This window comes from Phoca vitulina, unplaced genomic scaffold, assembly GCF_004348235.1.
Source record: "Phoca vitulina isolate PV1807 unplaced genomic scaffold, GSC_HSeal_1.0 scaffold5, whole genome shotgun sequence".
Lineage (NCBI taxonomy): Eukaryota > Metazoa > Chordata > Mammalia > Carnivora > Phocidae > Phoca > Phoca vitulina.
Window position 1 is genome coordinate 61,002,928 of NW_022589708.1, and position 12,183 is coordinate 61,015,110.

At 49.7% G+C, this 12,183-nt stretch overlaps 1 protein-coding gene across 1 annotated transcript in view; it reads right to left on the reverse strand.

Moving 5' to 3' along the window:
* The window catches only part of ATP7B (ATPase copper transporting beta), a 71,886-nt gene that overhangs the window by 5,057 nt on the left and 54,646 nt on the right, over positions 1-12,183 (reverse strand). The window contains exons 11-16 of the mRNA XM_032403091.1: positions 8,691-8,818; positions 8,422-8,576; positions 8,064-8,198; positions 4,971-5,165; positions 2,665-2,847; positions 1,206-1,374 (exon numbers count right to left, since the gene is read on the reverse strand). Of these exons, the coding sequence (XP_032258982.1) occupies positions 1,206-1,374; positions 2,665-2,847; positions 4,971-5,165; positions 8,064-8,198; positions 8,422-8,576; positions 8,691-8,818 (965 nt within the window). The remainder of the gene's footprint in view (positions 1-1,205; positions 1,375-2,664; positions 2,848-4,970; positions 5,166-8,063; positions 8,199-8,421; positions 8,577-8,690; positions 8,819-12,183) is intronic.

Here is a 12,183-nt window from a genome sequence, read left to right on the forward strand (position 1 = left end):
GGGGGGGGGGGGGGGGGGGGGGGGGGGGTGGATCCAAATGGGGTGTGAAAAGGTACATGCAGTGTGTGCAAAAATGGTATAAACATTTGGTAGTGTCCTTATTTGCCTTTAAGAGGTATCTGCTGGTTCCTTTTCTGCAGAGATTAGAAGCAACAAGTGTAGCTGGGTATAGATGACCCAAGGTGCGTCAGCAAATAACAAGTCTACTTCTGTGAAATGTTTAAAAGCTGTACCTCCTAAAAGGCCAGGTGAGCCTTTCTCCTGTCACCTTCTATGTGTGCCGCTAGCCTAGGGGTCACCACACAGGCCAGTCCTGGTAGCTAAATGGAAGTGTCATGCTGGGGTCATGCTGGGTTCTGAATTACTAGAAGGTGGCAGATGGCTTCTAACAATACCCCAGCGCACTTAAGAGAAAACACCAGACACGGGCGTTTTGGGTGCGGAGGGTGTCCACATTCTCATGCTGATGGCTAGCAAGCTATCTCCAGAATCAGAAAAGCCGTATTCACTCCAAGCACTACCCCTTGTTGGCTTGGGCAGACCACTTCCATCTGGCTTCCCTGCTGCTGCCAGCTCTGTAAATACGGCACATGCCATCGGGGTTCTACAGCACGGGAGGGACACTGGAGGAGCAAAAGTAGAATTCCCATCTGTCCCCTTTATAGCTTAGAGAAGCAGCACTGACTTGGGTAAGAAAGAGGAGACTCAAGATCATGGGTCACAGAAGCAGTACTCTAGGGGCGCCTGGGTGGCTCAGTCGTTAAGCGTCTGCCTTCGGCTCAGGTCATGATCCCGGGGTCCTGGGACTGAGCCCCGCATTGGGCTCCCTGCTCTGCGGGAAGCCTGCTTCTCCCTCTCCCGCTCCCCCTGCTTGTGTTCCCTCTCTGTCAAATAAATAAATAAAAACCTAAAAAAAAAAAAAAAAAAAAGGAGCAATACTCTGAATTGCAGTAACATACGCTAGCTACTTCTGTCGGCCATTAGCGTCAAGATGCAGAAGTATCAGAGAACCCAACAATGGACAAACGGCAGGCTGTCCTGGGGGAGGCGGGCACGCGGCACCCCGGCCAGGAGCCGCCCTTGTCCACAGCCGGGGCCCCACAGCGGTGTGCCGGCCTGGTGCTCTCTGGTTAGGCACGCTGCCGGCTGACGCAGCCGGGCCCAAGCCGTGGCAGGCCGGGCAGAGAGACAAGGGCCAGGGATACCTGTTGCCTCGGGAACGCTGCCAGTCCTGCTCAGGGGAGCAGCCTGTTTGCTCTGCTGGCGCTCGCCGGGGGCCAGGATGCCCTCCACGCTACTGACTTTGCAGCCGATGCCACAGCCCGGCACTGCCTGGAAGTCCGTGCAGTATCCCAAGGTCTCGGTTCCCAATTCCTGTGAAGCCAGGGAGAGAGGGGAGGTGAGCAGGAAGCGGGAGAGAGCGGCACCGACCACGAAAGCAGGACTGCGCCGGTGAGAAGATCGACTAGTAACTCGGCAACTCCTTCTCTCACCCGACAGAGACGTTACAATTATTAAATGGATGCCTCATGACACGGGACGAGGGGCAGACTAGGCAGGAGAAGAGCAGTTCACGGCAAATGCCTCAAATTAAAGGAGGTGGGGGGAGCAAAAAAGAGAAGAGATATTATTTTTACGTTGCAAATAATTTCATGAGAACGATGGAACAGGCAAGTGGTTACAAGGCTGCTTGGAGGCCTTCAGGAGGTCACTGCCCATTTACAGGCCCTGGGGGGGGCGAGGGCAGAGGCAGGAGAAAGACGTGAGGTGCTGCTTCCTGTGGGGTTAACTACACAGCAAAGGAGGGATGACAGAGCACGTTCGTCCTGAAACATCACGAGAGAGGGGGAAATGGTGGTCTGAATGACCCTACACAAGACACCAACGGAAGTTTCTAGAAGACTCCCTGTCCAGGGAGAGCTGTCAGCTTTGCCCCAAGGCATTAATCGTATTTGCCCAGACCGTTTAAAATTTTTCAGGGCAATATTCTGGCACATCCTGCTGCTTCTATATTTAGACTGAAAAGAGAAAACGCAACAGGACCTTTCGTCTGGAGAGGTCAAAGGATGAATGCTTCCCCATTAACTGCCAAGAACCCACTGGGCATTCTGCTCACCTCTGCTGGCGCCTCTCCATTTCACTGCCCCCGGTTGAGGGGCTCTCTCCTCGTCTCGCCCAATCCCCCATTCCATTCTGTATCCCCTTTGCACTGAGCACTCATTAAGGACTGAACTGATACACCATCCGTCCTCCCCACCGGACCATCAGCTCCCAGAGGGCGGAGTTCACATCCTAGCAGTTTTTGTTGTTCCAAGCACAGATGCTCAGTACATGCTCTCTAAGTGACTGCTAACACTTAACTGCCTTTGTGATGATCTGGAAATGGGATGGGGGACCCATCACTGACAGCTGCATCTCCACCTGCTCCACAGGGGCCTGCTGAGGGGTTCCCAGAGCCCACAAGCCCAGGCCTCCTGCAAGGCAGCTGACCCAGGTTACAGAGGCAGCAGAAGAAGCATGTGAGGAGGAAGGTGCTTGGAGGCTTTCAGCCAGTGAGAGCAGAGAAGGCGGCCAGCCGGGGCACGGAGGATGGGGGGGGTGGCAGGGGGAGGGCTGATGGGGGGGCGAGGAGGCGAGGGACGAGCAGTGCCCAGGTCCGCATACCTCTTTACAGTACTTGGTGACTGCCATGCCCAAAGGGTGCTCGCTGCTGGCCTCCGCAGTCCCCACCACAGCAAGAACCTTCCTGAGGGGCATCGTGGCCACATCCACAAGCAGGAGGACCCTCATGACTTTGGGGACCCCGTGGGTAATGGTGCCAGTTTTGTCAAACATCACGGTCTTTATCTGCCAAAACAACCACATCTTGGTGACCACAAATACAGACGGAAGGGACTTTAAGAGCCTGCACAGTCTTGAGGCAGAACTCCACTCAACCTAGCCCCAGCAGGTAACGACACCGCTTCATATAACCCTGTTAACACAATCCCCTACAATCAATCCCGGGGTTCAACCACTCCCACGACAAAGACACGGTCTCCCTTTCTGTGCAGCCTAAACAGTCTGCGCTGTGACTTAACCTTCCTCAGGTTGAGCCAGAAACTGTCACCCCAATTTCACAGGAGATGGTACGCACCATCTTCTGGAAAGTGACACCATGCAGATTTCCATGTCAGGACCCTGGCCGTCTGCCCATCTCCCTGTGCAGTTTCTCCGGCCTGCCTGAGTGCACACGCTCACTGAGAATAAGGAGCTCGCACTCCAGGTTCAAGAGAGGAAGGGAGGGGCGCCTGGGTGGCTCAGTCGTTAAGCGTCTGCCTTCGGCTCAGGTCATGATCCCAGGGTCCTGGGATCGAGCCCCACGTCGGGCTCCCTGCTCAGCGGGAAGCCTGCTTCTCCTTCTCCCTCTGCTGCTGCTCATGCTCTCTCTCTCTCAAATAAATAAATAATCTTAAAAAACAAACGAAAAAGAGAGAGAGAGAGAGAGAGAAAGGGAGCGTTCCCTGGCCGTAATAATAAGCAACCACCAGAGCCAATTTCCGCACCCGGCCCACTTGGTCAATGGCAGCTTGCACCAGTCCCCATGGGTCTGGGTTCTGCCAGTCGGTACCTGTGTCCATGGCCAGAGCCCACCCATCCTTGATGCCCATAGCTCCCCAAACCCTACAGAAGGCCAGCTGCTTGCTGTGGCCAGACTGTCCCCCTCACTTAGCCAACAACTGATGCTGAGCGGCGGTCTCTGCACCACAACTGGTCTCCTCCAACAATCCTTGCACCAAGCAGCCACAGCGATCTTCCCAACAGTAACCCAGTCCCACCCCGCAGGCGCTTCAGACCGCTCCTCGGCTCCCTGCTGTTCTCTGGGTCTTATACGTTCCGAAGCCTTGATGCAAACTCCAAGGCCCTTCCAGGCCCCGCTCTCCCTGCCCTCCTCCCTCAACAGCCTCATGTCCTGTCAGTTTCTCTCTCCCTCTCAATGATTTTCTTTTGGTTCCTCGTCATTTATTCCGTAAATAACTGTTGAGGGCTTCCAGCGTGCCTGGCACCGGGCAAGATGCTGGGGACACAATGGTGAGGAAAAGTTCACAGTCCCTGATCTTACGGGGTCGATGATGTGGCCGTCCAGCCTCCTTTCCAATCTCCACTGCCTGGCTAACTCCAGCTCGACTGGGCGGTCCCAGATGAACCTCTCTATTTCCTTCTCTGCCCGTGCACCCCCTCACTCCTGGGCCAACACCCGCGAATGCAGGTCAGGTCCCCGCTACACTGTCCTCCCAGGCTCGCGCTCGCACAGATGTGTGGTTTACTGACCCCACATCTGCCTCTCCCCCTAACGTGGGAGCTCCCTGACAGCCGAGGTCCCTGGCCATCACCGGGGCCTAGCATAGGACCCACACACGGTAAGGGCCCAACAAATACCAAGTAAATAAATGGAGAGATAAATAAATGGAGGGACGGGCATGCTGGGCCCAAGATTCTCCACAAACACTGCTGCTGACTATTCCACTCCCAGAAGTCAGGGTCCCTCTGCTAATCACTGGATGTGCTCCGGTACTTTCCTCTGAGCCCGACTACCTGGGTGTGAGTCCCGGCTCTGCCACGGATTAGCTGCAGGCCTTTGGGAGAGTTCCCTCGCCTCCTCCTGCTGAGCTTCCTCATCTGAGAAATGGGAATAATAAGCACCTATCTCAAAGAGTTGTTAATGAGATTAAATCAATTCATATTTAATCTTGCAACTGTTAGCTGTTGCTGCTATTATCATTCCCAGTCCCTGCTGGCTTCCTGTTATACTTAATTAACAGGGCTGCCCTCAAACCTCTTCCAGGTTTTTCTCTTAATACAGAATTTAAACAGATACTACTTGCCCTCCGACTCTCTTCAGTTTCAAAAAAAAAAAAAATCACATAGTAACAGCTACAGAGTCATTCCAGCCAAGACCTCAAGGGATAGCCAGAGGCGCAAGGGCCAACCTTGTGGGCCATCTCCAGAGGCTTGCCTCCTTTGATGAGGATGCCATTCTGGGCGGCCACCCCGGTGCCCACCATGACCGCCGTGGGCGTGGCCAAGCCCAGGGAGCAGGGGCAGGCGATGCACAGCACCGTGATGGATGTCTGGAACGCAAACCGGATGATCACCTCTGCCTGGGAGATATGCTTGTTGGGGGTCTGAAAAGAGGAAAGAGATAAAGGCAGGCTGAGGGTTAAAGGAGGAATCTCACTGACTTCTAATCACATAAGAACATTTCAGCGTGGGCAGCGGGACCTGAGATGCGTGATGAGCTGGGGTGTGGGAAACACGTGCAGTCCTTCTACACGTCTGCTTCAGTGCTGTGTTATCACCTGGCTCACTTTACTGGTCCCCATCCCAGTTCCCCAACTTGACGCTCTAGGCTTTCCTCTGAGAGAGCCGTGAGGAGAGGAGAGAGTCATATAGAACTCCCTACCAGAGGAAGGTGCCCAGACTCCAGAATTGGCCCGTGTACAGCCATGCCCCGGCCCTGACACTAACTTAACATCTCTGCGTGTCAGCTCCCTCATTCAGAATGGAGACGGTAATACCAATAACGCCCAACTGTTGTTGGAAGGATTATATGAGCTAAGATACCTATAAACACATATAAACACATAAATATACATTGTACAATACCTGGCACGGGAGAAGCGTCTAAGAAATTGTAACTGTCACATTATCAATATTACATATTAACAATACTATATATTATTACTGTTATCATTATTATGAAAACTTTAAAAAATGATAGGTCTCCAAGGAATCTACCCTAAGGTGATAATCATACCAGTGGCCAAAGATACAAAGATATTTATCACAGCGTTTTTTCCAAAAAACTAGAGATACCCGATAGGGAACTGGGGAATTAAATTGTGAAGATGAGGTGCATAATGAAATATTATTCGATTGTTGAATCGATGATGCATACCTATACTTGTTGACATGGAAAGATACCAGCAACATTGTTACATAAAAAAAGCAAGTACAAAACGGCATGTGTTGTGACTGAATTAGTACAAAATTATCTGCCCATATCCCTATATAGCCTTTCAACGATACTGGAAAGAGGTTTACCAAAGTGCAAAAAATCGTTACTCCTAGGGATGGGATTTGGAGCCATCTTTATTTTCTTCTATTTTTTCCACTATCATTTTCTTTGCAAACCCAAAACAAACAAAAATATGGGTCTCCTTTCCAGTTACCTGCCGACACATATGGGTACTACTATTTGCATTCTGACATCTTGATTTACCTTGGTTTGTTTTGCAAAATGGCAGGTATCTCTGGAGCACAATCAGGAGACACTAAATTCACTTTAATCACAGTATGTTTTCTAAATCAAGGATACAGACCACGATCTCTTTAGCTTCCATCTATACTTTATTCCTTGATTTTGAAAGGCAGAATTCTAAAATAAGGTGTATTATTAAAGAGTCATTTCACTTCGATTAGAAACAGTTGGATTTAGATAGAGGGACACTGTATTTAAGACATCATGCAATTTTTAGAAATAAAGATGATGTGATTTAAAAAAAAAACAGTAATTCTCATCAAAATAGCACTGGGCATTCTGATGGGATTGGTGGACTTCTAGAGGGTGACATGAACCTCTCCCTACAAATGACTTTTAGACAGCAGGGTGATAATATCTTAAAGGAACATGCAGTACCTCATTTGCCAGCATCCTCCCTGATATTGCAGATAAAAACAAAAGAAGCCAAAGTAAGATGGAAAGGCAGGGAACAGCAGAAAGGCCCATATTCCAACTTGTTTAGGAACTTTTCCCACAGCCACATGCCAATGAGCTGCTCTCCCGCAAAAGCAGAAATCTGAGACAGTCAGGTGCCGTAATAGCCACTGGCAAATTCTAGGAATATAGTCATAGGTCATTCTTCAAAGCACCGAGGTCTCCTTAGATGTCAGAAAGAGCTTAACTTGGACATTTTTCATTTTAGGATAGGAAATTTGAGAGAGAAAATGACATCTTAGTAAATGACATGCACCCCAAGAATTTCAGATATGCCTTTAATTATGAGTAGACCTTTTTTTTAAAGAAAAAAATTATCCATTCCATATTTACAATTTCTTATTCTATGGCTCTAAGGTAAAATAGGCATTCAATTTGGCTAAGTAGGAGATACTTTAAACCATAGATAAAACACTGTTCCCCTCATTGGGCAGTTATCAAATATGACTCCAACTGAGCCATTCCCTGCCGATGTACATCAAGGTTTCTCAAGCTCAGCACTACTGACATTTGGGGCCAGATGATTCTTGGTTGTGGGGGGCTGTCCTCTGCATGGCAGGATGTCTGGCATCCTCAGTCTCTACCCACTAGATGTCAGTAGCATTCCCTCCCCAGTCATGACAACCAAATGTCTCCAGACATTGCCAAATGTCTCTGGGGACAACTAAATCACTCCCAATTGAGAATTACTGTTATATACAGTTCTTACTTCTCGAGCAGAAAAGGTTATTTTTGTACTTTCCACTTTTTTTGGAAGTTTGACAAAACAGTATTTCCTAAGATAGTATTCGTCATCTACCTTTTAACTCAAGAAAGCATATTCCATTGTCTCATGTATGTTTAATAAGTATTTATTATTAAAAAGCTATTAGCATTACCTGGGAAGCCGCAAGGTTGAAGACAGTATTGTCAGACATAGAGAGCAAAAAACATATTTTTCTTAAAATCTGTTAAAATGATATTATCATGCCATCAAAATTGTGAAGTGACCTATGATATGGGCCTCATAACTCCAGAAATGGCCAAGGTCGCATTATGTAAATGTTTTAGGCATGACAACTGAGAGCTAACTGGTGTCTGGGAAATTATTTAACTAGAAGGCAAAGGGCATCTTTAAAAAAAACTTGCAGAAATAGAGTGACTGATGGTCCTATCTTGGCTAAGATTTTGCTGCCAATAAGTGAAGCAAGCAAGTAAATGTAATGGGTAATTAAAGCCCAATGAATCTAAGATATGAGAGAACAGGATTAATGGCAAGAGATTATTTAAAACACAGCAACCATACTGCCCAAAGCATTCAACTTACAGGAAAGTATTTCTGAACAACACCAAAATCGATAAAACCGATTATAATCCATACCACCAACGTCAACGTTGAAATGATGATGATAAATGGGACAAAATATCCACTAAACCGGTCAGCCAGTTGCTGAATGGGTGCCTATGAAAATAAAACACCAAGACCATGAGAAATTACAATCCACAAAGAAATACGTCCCCACAGGCACGGGCAAGCACTGGGGTTCTGAGCCCCCTCGATTGGTAAGTTAACGCTTACTAATCACTCTCTACTCAGCAAAATCTGCCCGAGTCTATGAAACTCTTAGAATAACTTCTAAAATGAGGAAGTTGACGTTATGTTATTTTTTAACTTTCTTCATTACCTTTGACATCTGAGCCTCTTCCACCAATTTCACAATCTGAGCCAACGTGGTGTCATTGCCCACATGGGTGGCATTAACGAGCACAGAGCCGTGTGCATTTATAGACCCAGCAATCACTGTGCTTCCAGGTTTCTTCGTGACGGGCATGGCTTCTCCTAGAGGTGGAGAAAAGAGATCAACCGTAACGCACTCGGCCCCCAGTCAGTATTCACGTAACCCGGCAACTCCTGTGATACCCACCACAGGGAACAGGAGACAAGCCACCTAACCTGTGATGAGGGACTCGTCGGCCATGGTGTTGCCTTCCAGGACTTTCCCATCCACTGGGAACTTTCCCCCGGGGACAACTTTGATGATATCGCCCCGCTGCACCAGCTCCATGGGTACCTGCTCCTCTCTGCCAACAAAACCACTCAGGTTACGCACACAGCAATTAACCAGAGCTCAACCCTCTTGGTCTGCCGCCCAGCTCAGGTTCTCGACAAAGTGTTGGACATGCTCTTTGCTTTACACTGAGCGGCAGTATTCATTTTCAGATCAAGCCACTATTTATTGTGCAAATACTAAGGGGCAGGCACTTTACTAGGCACGGGGAAGAGAGCTGGCAACAGGCAGCCAAGTCCCTGTTCTCAGGAAGACCCATTCTGCAGAAGAAACAGATAACAAGACAGTTCCAGGTATTAAATAAGTGTTAGGATGCAAATAATGTGACTGGAAGGCTTTTTTTGGGGGGGGGAGGAAGGGTTCACTTGGAAGATGAACTGAGACCTGGATGATAAGAGGGGCCAACATACAGGCGAAAGAAAGTTCAAGGGGAAAAACCCAACTAATGCAAAGGCCCCAAGGCAGGCAGGAAGCGTGCCCTGGAGAACCAGGAAGAGAAGCAGGCAGTCCAGATCCTGTGGGGACTTGCGGAGCAGAGTACGGGCTTTGGATGTAAGGTTTTTACTGGGAAGTGACATAATTTGATTCACATTGTCAAGTCCTCTCTCTGGCTGCTGTATGCGAGTGTGCGGCAGGGACAATACTAGAAGCCGGGGGAAGAGGTGTGCTGTTGCAACAGCCAAGCAAAGGACGGCAACGGCTAAATGCGGAAAGAAGAGAATCAAAGAGGGAGCTCTAAGCTCTGTTACTGCGATGGAGGCAAGTGTACTGAAGCAGCTGAGGGAGGGCGAGAGAAGGGAAGGAAAAGAAACGAAATAAAGACCTTCGTGTTGACCCCCTTTGGGTCTGGGATGCCTATCTGACTTCCAGGGAAAACGTCAAGCAGGGAGCGGAAAACGGAACTTGAGCTGAGAGGAGGGGGCAGAGCTAGAGGTGCAAATCCAGGAGCTGTCCCAACACAGACGGCATTTACAGCCAGGAAATGGTGCGAGCGCACCTGGGTGTGCGAGTGGAAAAGAGAAGGAGTTCTAGAACTAAGCCCTGGGGCCGGACAACATCTGGAGGCTGAGCAGGTGGAAGGGCCTGGGTAGACAGGGCGGGGAGGCCCGCGAGGTGGGGGAGCAGGTGTCCCTGTCCAGCCGCCAGATAGGCAGATTTCTTCACACTCTGCACTTGGGCTTGGTACCTCCGTGAAGGTCAGTCACACGCGCATAAGGAACAAAACCAACAGTAAGTTTTCAATGGAGAGACTGGGGGGCAGGGGGAATGCTGGTGAGGGGCCGAAAGGAAGATAAACCTGGCAGTAGTTGGGCTGGGGTACATGGAAGAGGTCTGCTGTGGGGGGGGGGGGGGGTTCGGGAGGTGGGGGGGGGGGGGGGGGGGGGGGGGGGCGGACGAGAGCGCGGGAAGCCAGCAGACAGCAGCTCAGGCCGCTTTCGCGGGAAGATGTGCTGGGACAGGGAAAAGAGCAGGAGAGGGAGAGGGTCAGATGGGACCGTGCGAGCCGTAGGTGTGTGAGGGCTGGATGCTGGGGGGGTCGGCCCGAGACAGACAGACATGCGGTGGGGGAGGCGAGGGTAGGGCAGGAGCGGGAGACAGCCAGCCGGAGGCCGCCAGGGAACCACCACAGGGGCCAAATACACGTCACTGTATTCAGCCGACCCTTGAACGGCCCGGTTTGCACCACGCAGGTACAGGCGGGGTTTTAATCAATACGGTCAGAGATAGAAATACGTTTTCTCTTCCTTCTGATTTTCTTGACATTTTCTTTTCTCTCACTTACTTTATTCTAAGAACACAGTATATAATAACATATGAAATAGGTACTAACCGACTGTTTTATGTTGTCGGTAAGGCTTCTAGTCAACAGTAGCTTATTAGTAAAGTTTTTGGGAGTCAGAGGTTATATGTGGATTTTCGACTCTGTGCTGGGTCAGCGCCCCTAAGCCCCACCGTTGTTCAAGGGTCACCCGTTTATAACAGTGCCTCATGACCAAACGGTGATAAAAGCAGATACGCAGGCTCTGAGGTTTACGTTACACACTCCCTTCATTCTACAAGGACTACATTCAAACTACCACAGAGAAAAATGCACAATAAGCTGCCTTATCAACATGCGAAGGTAACACAGACCTTTACTGAGTGTACATACTGTGCTAGATTTGTACATGTTTTTTTCTCACTGAATCCTCCCAAAAGTATATGAGGTAAGTGATACTCACTCCCAGTAGAGCAAAAACCTGAAGATTTCTTAGAAAGGCACGAAACTGAATCTACATGCCCACTTCTTTAAACATTGCTATGTATAAATGTATAAAACTTGGGAACCAAAATGTGCAGAGATGGTAAATATTTACATCAAAACTTTCTTTTTTAAAAAATTGTGCAGGAGCATCCTCTGCAAAATGAGGATTCAAGAGTCTGTCTGTATCCAAAGGTCCAGCTCGGTGCCCCGTGCTGCCCCCTCCCTGCAAGGCTCTGAGCACACACCGCTCGGGCTGGTGCGCATAAATACAGGCTCAGTGCCACGGGAGACACTGTGTGCACCAGATGCCAGGGACACGGTGGGGAGCAAAGCAGACACGGCCCTGGCCTTGGGAGCTCGGAGTCCTCGGTAGGGCACTGGTGAATCACAGGGCAGTGGTGCCCTCTGGGTCAAATCCTGGTACAAAGCCACAGTGTCCTCTCTTCTACAATGGTGATTTTGTTCCAGGATTAACTGAGATGATGCGTGTTCAGTACTTAGTACCGTGCCTGGCATGCGGTGAGCGCCCCGGGAATTTCACTTAATGGACGTTTTCCCTAGTGACAGGCCTCTGTGTAGCAGGCACTGTGCTGGACTTGGGTATGAACAGGACAAAGCAGAGCCTTCCTCTCAGGATGCTGACACCCCAGAAGCCACAAGCAGACTCGTGAATGTAAGTTCAGTAATGGCCATAATACAAGAAACGGGGTGGGAAAAGGAGGGGCGCCCTGAAGTCTCGAGTGCTAGGAGTAGATATGAGGAAACCCGCTTGCGGGCTGGGCAGGGTGGCAAACCAGGAGGAGAGGAGGACTCTCCATAATCTGAGAATGTTCTTTGCTGCTTCTTAAAGTCTCCCAGTGATGGAGACGCCCAGGCCCTTCCCCTCTGAGGCCTGTCTACGCGACCTGGAGGAGTTTCCCATCACACCAGGTCCTCACTTGGTAAGAGAGGCCTGTCAGGAGAAGGAGCACCTGCTCACTTGAGAAGGGGCATCGGGAGCTAATGGCAGAACCTTCTCCCCCGGAATAACCTAACTACTAAGCTTTAGAAGGTTCGCTTCTATGGGGATTCTTCAAGAAATTGGCACCCATGTCCAACTGGGTGCCATTCTAAGAAACCTTTAGTAATGTCAA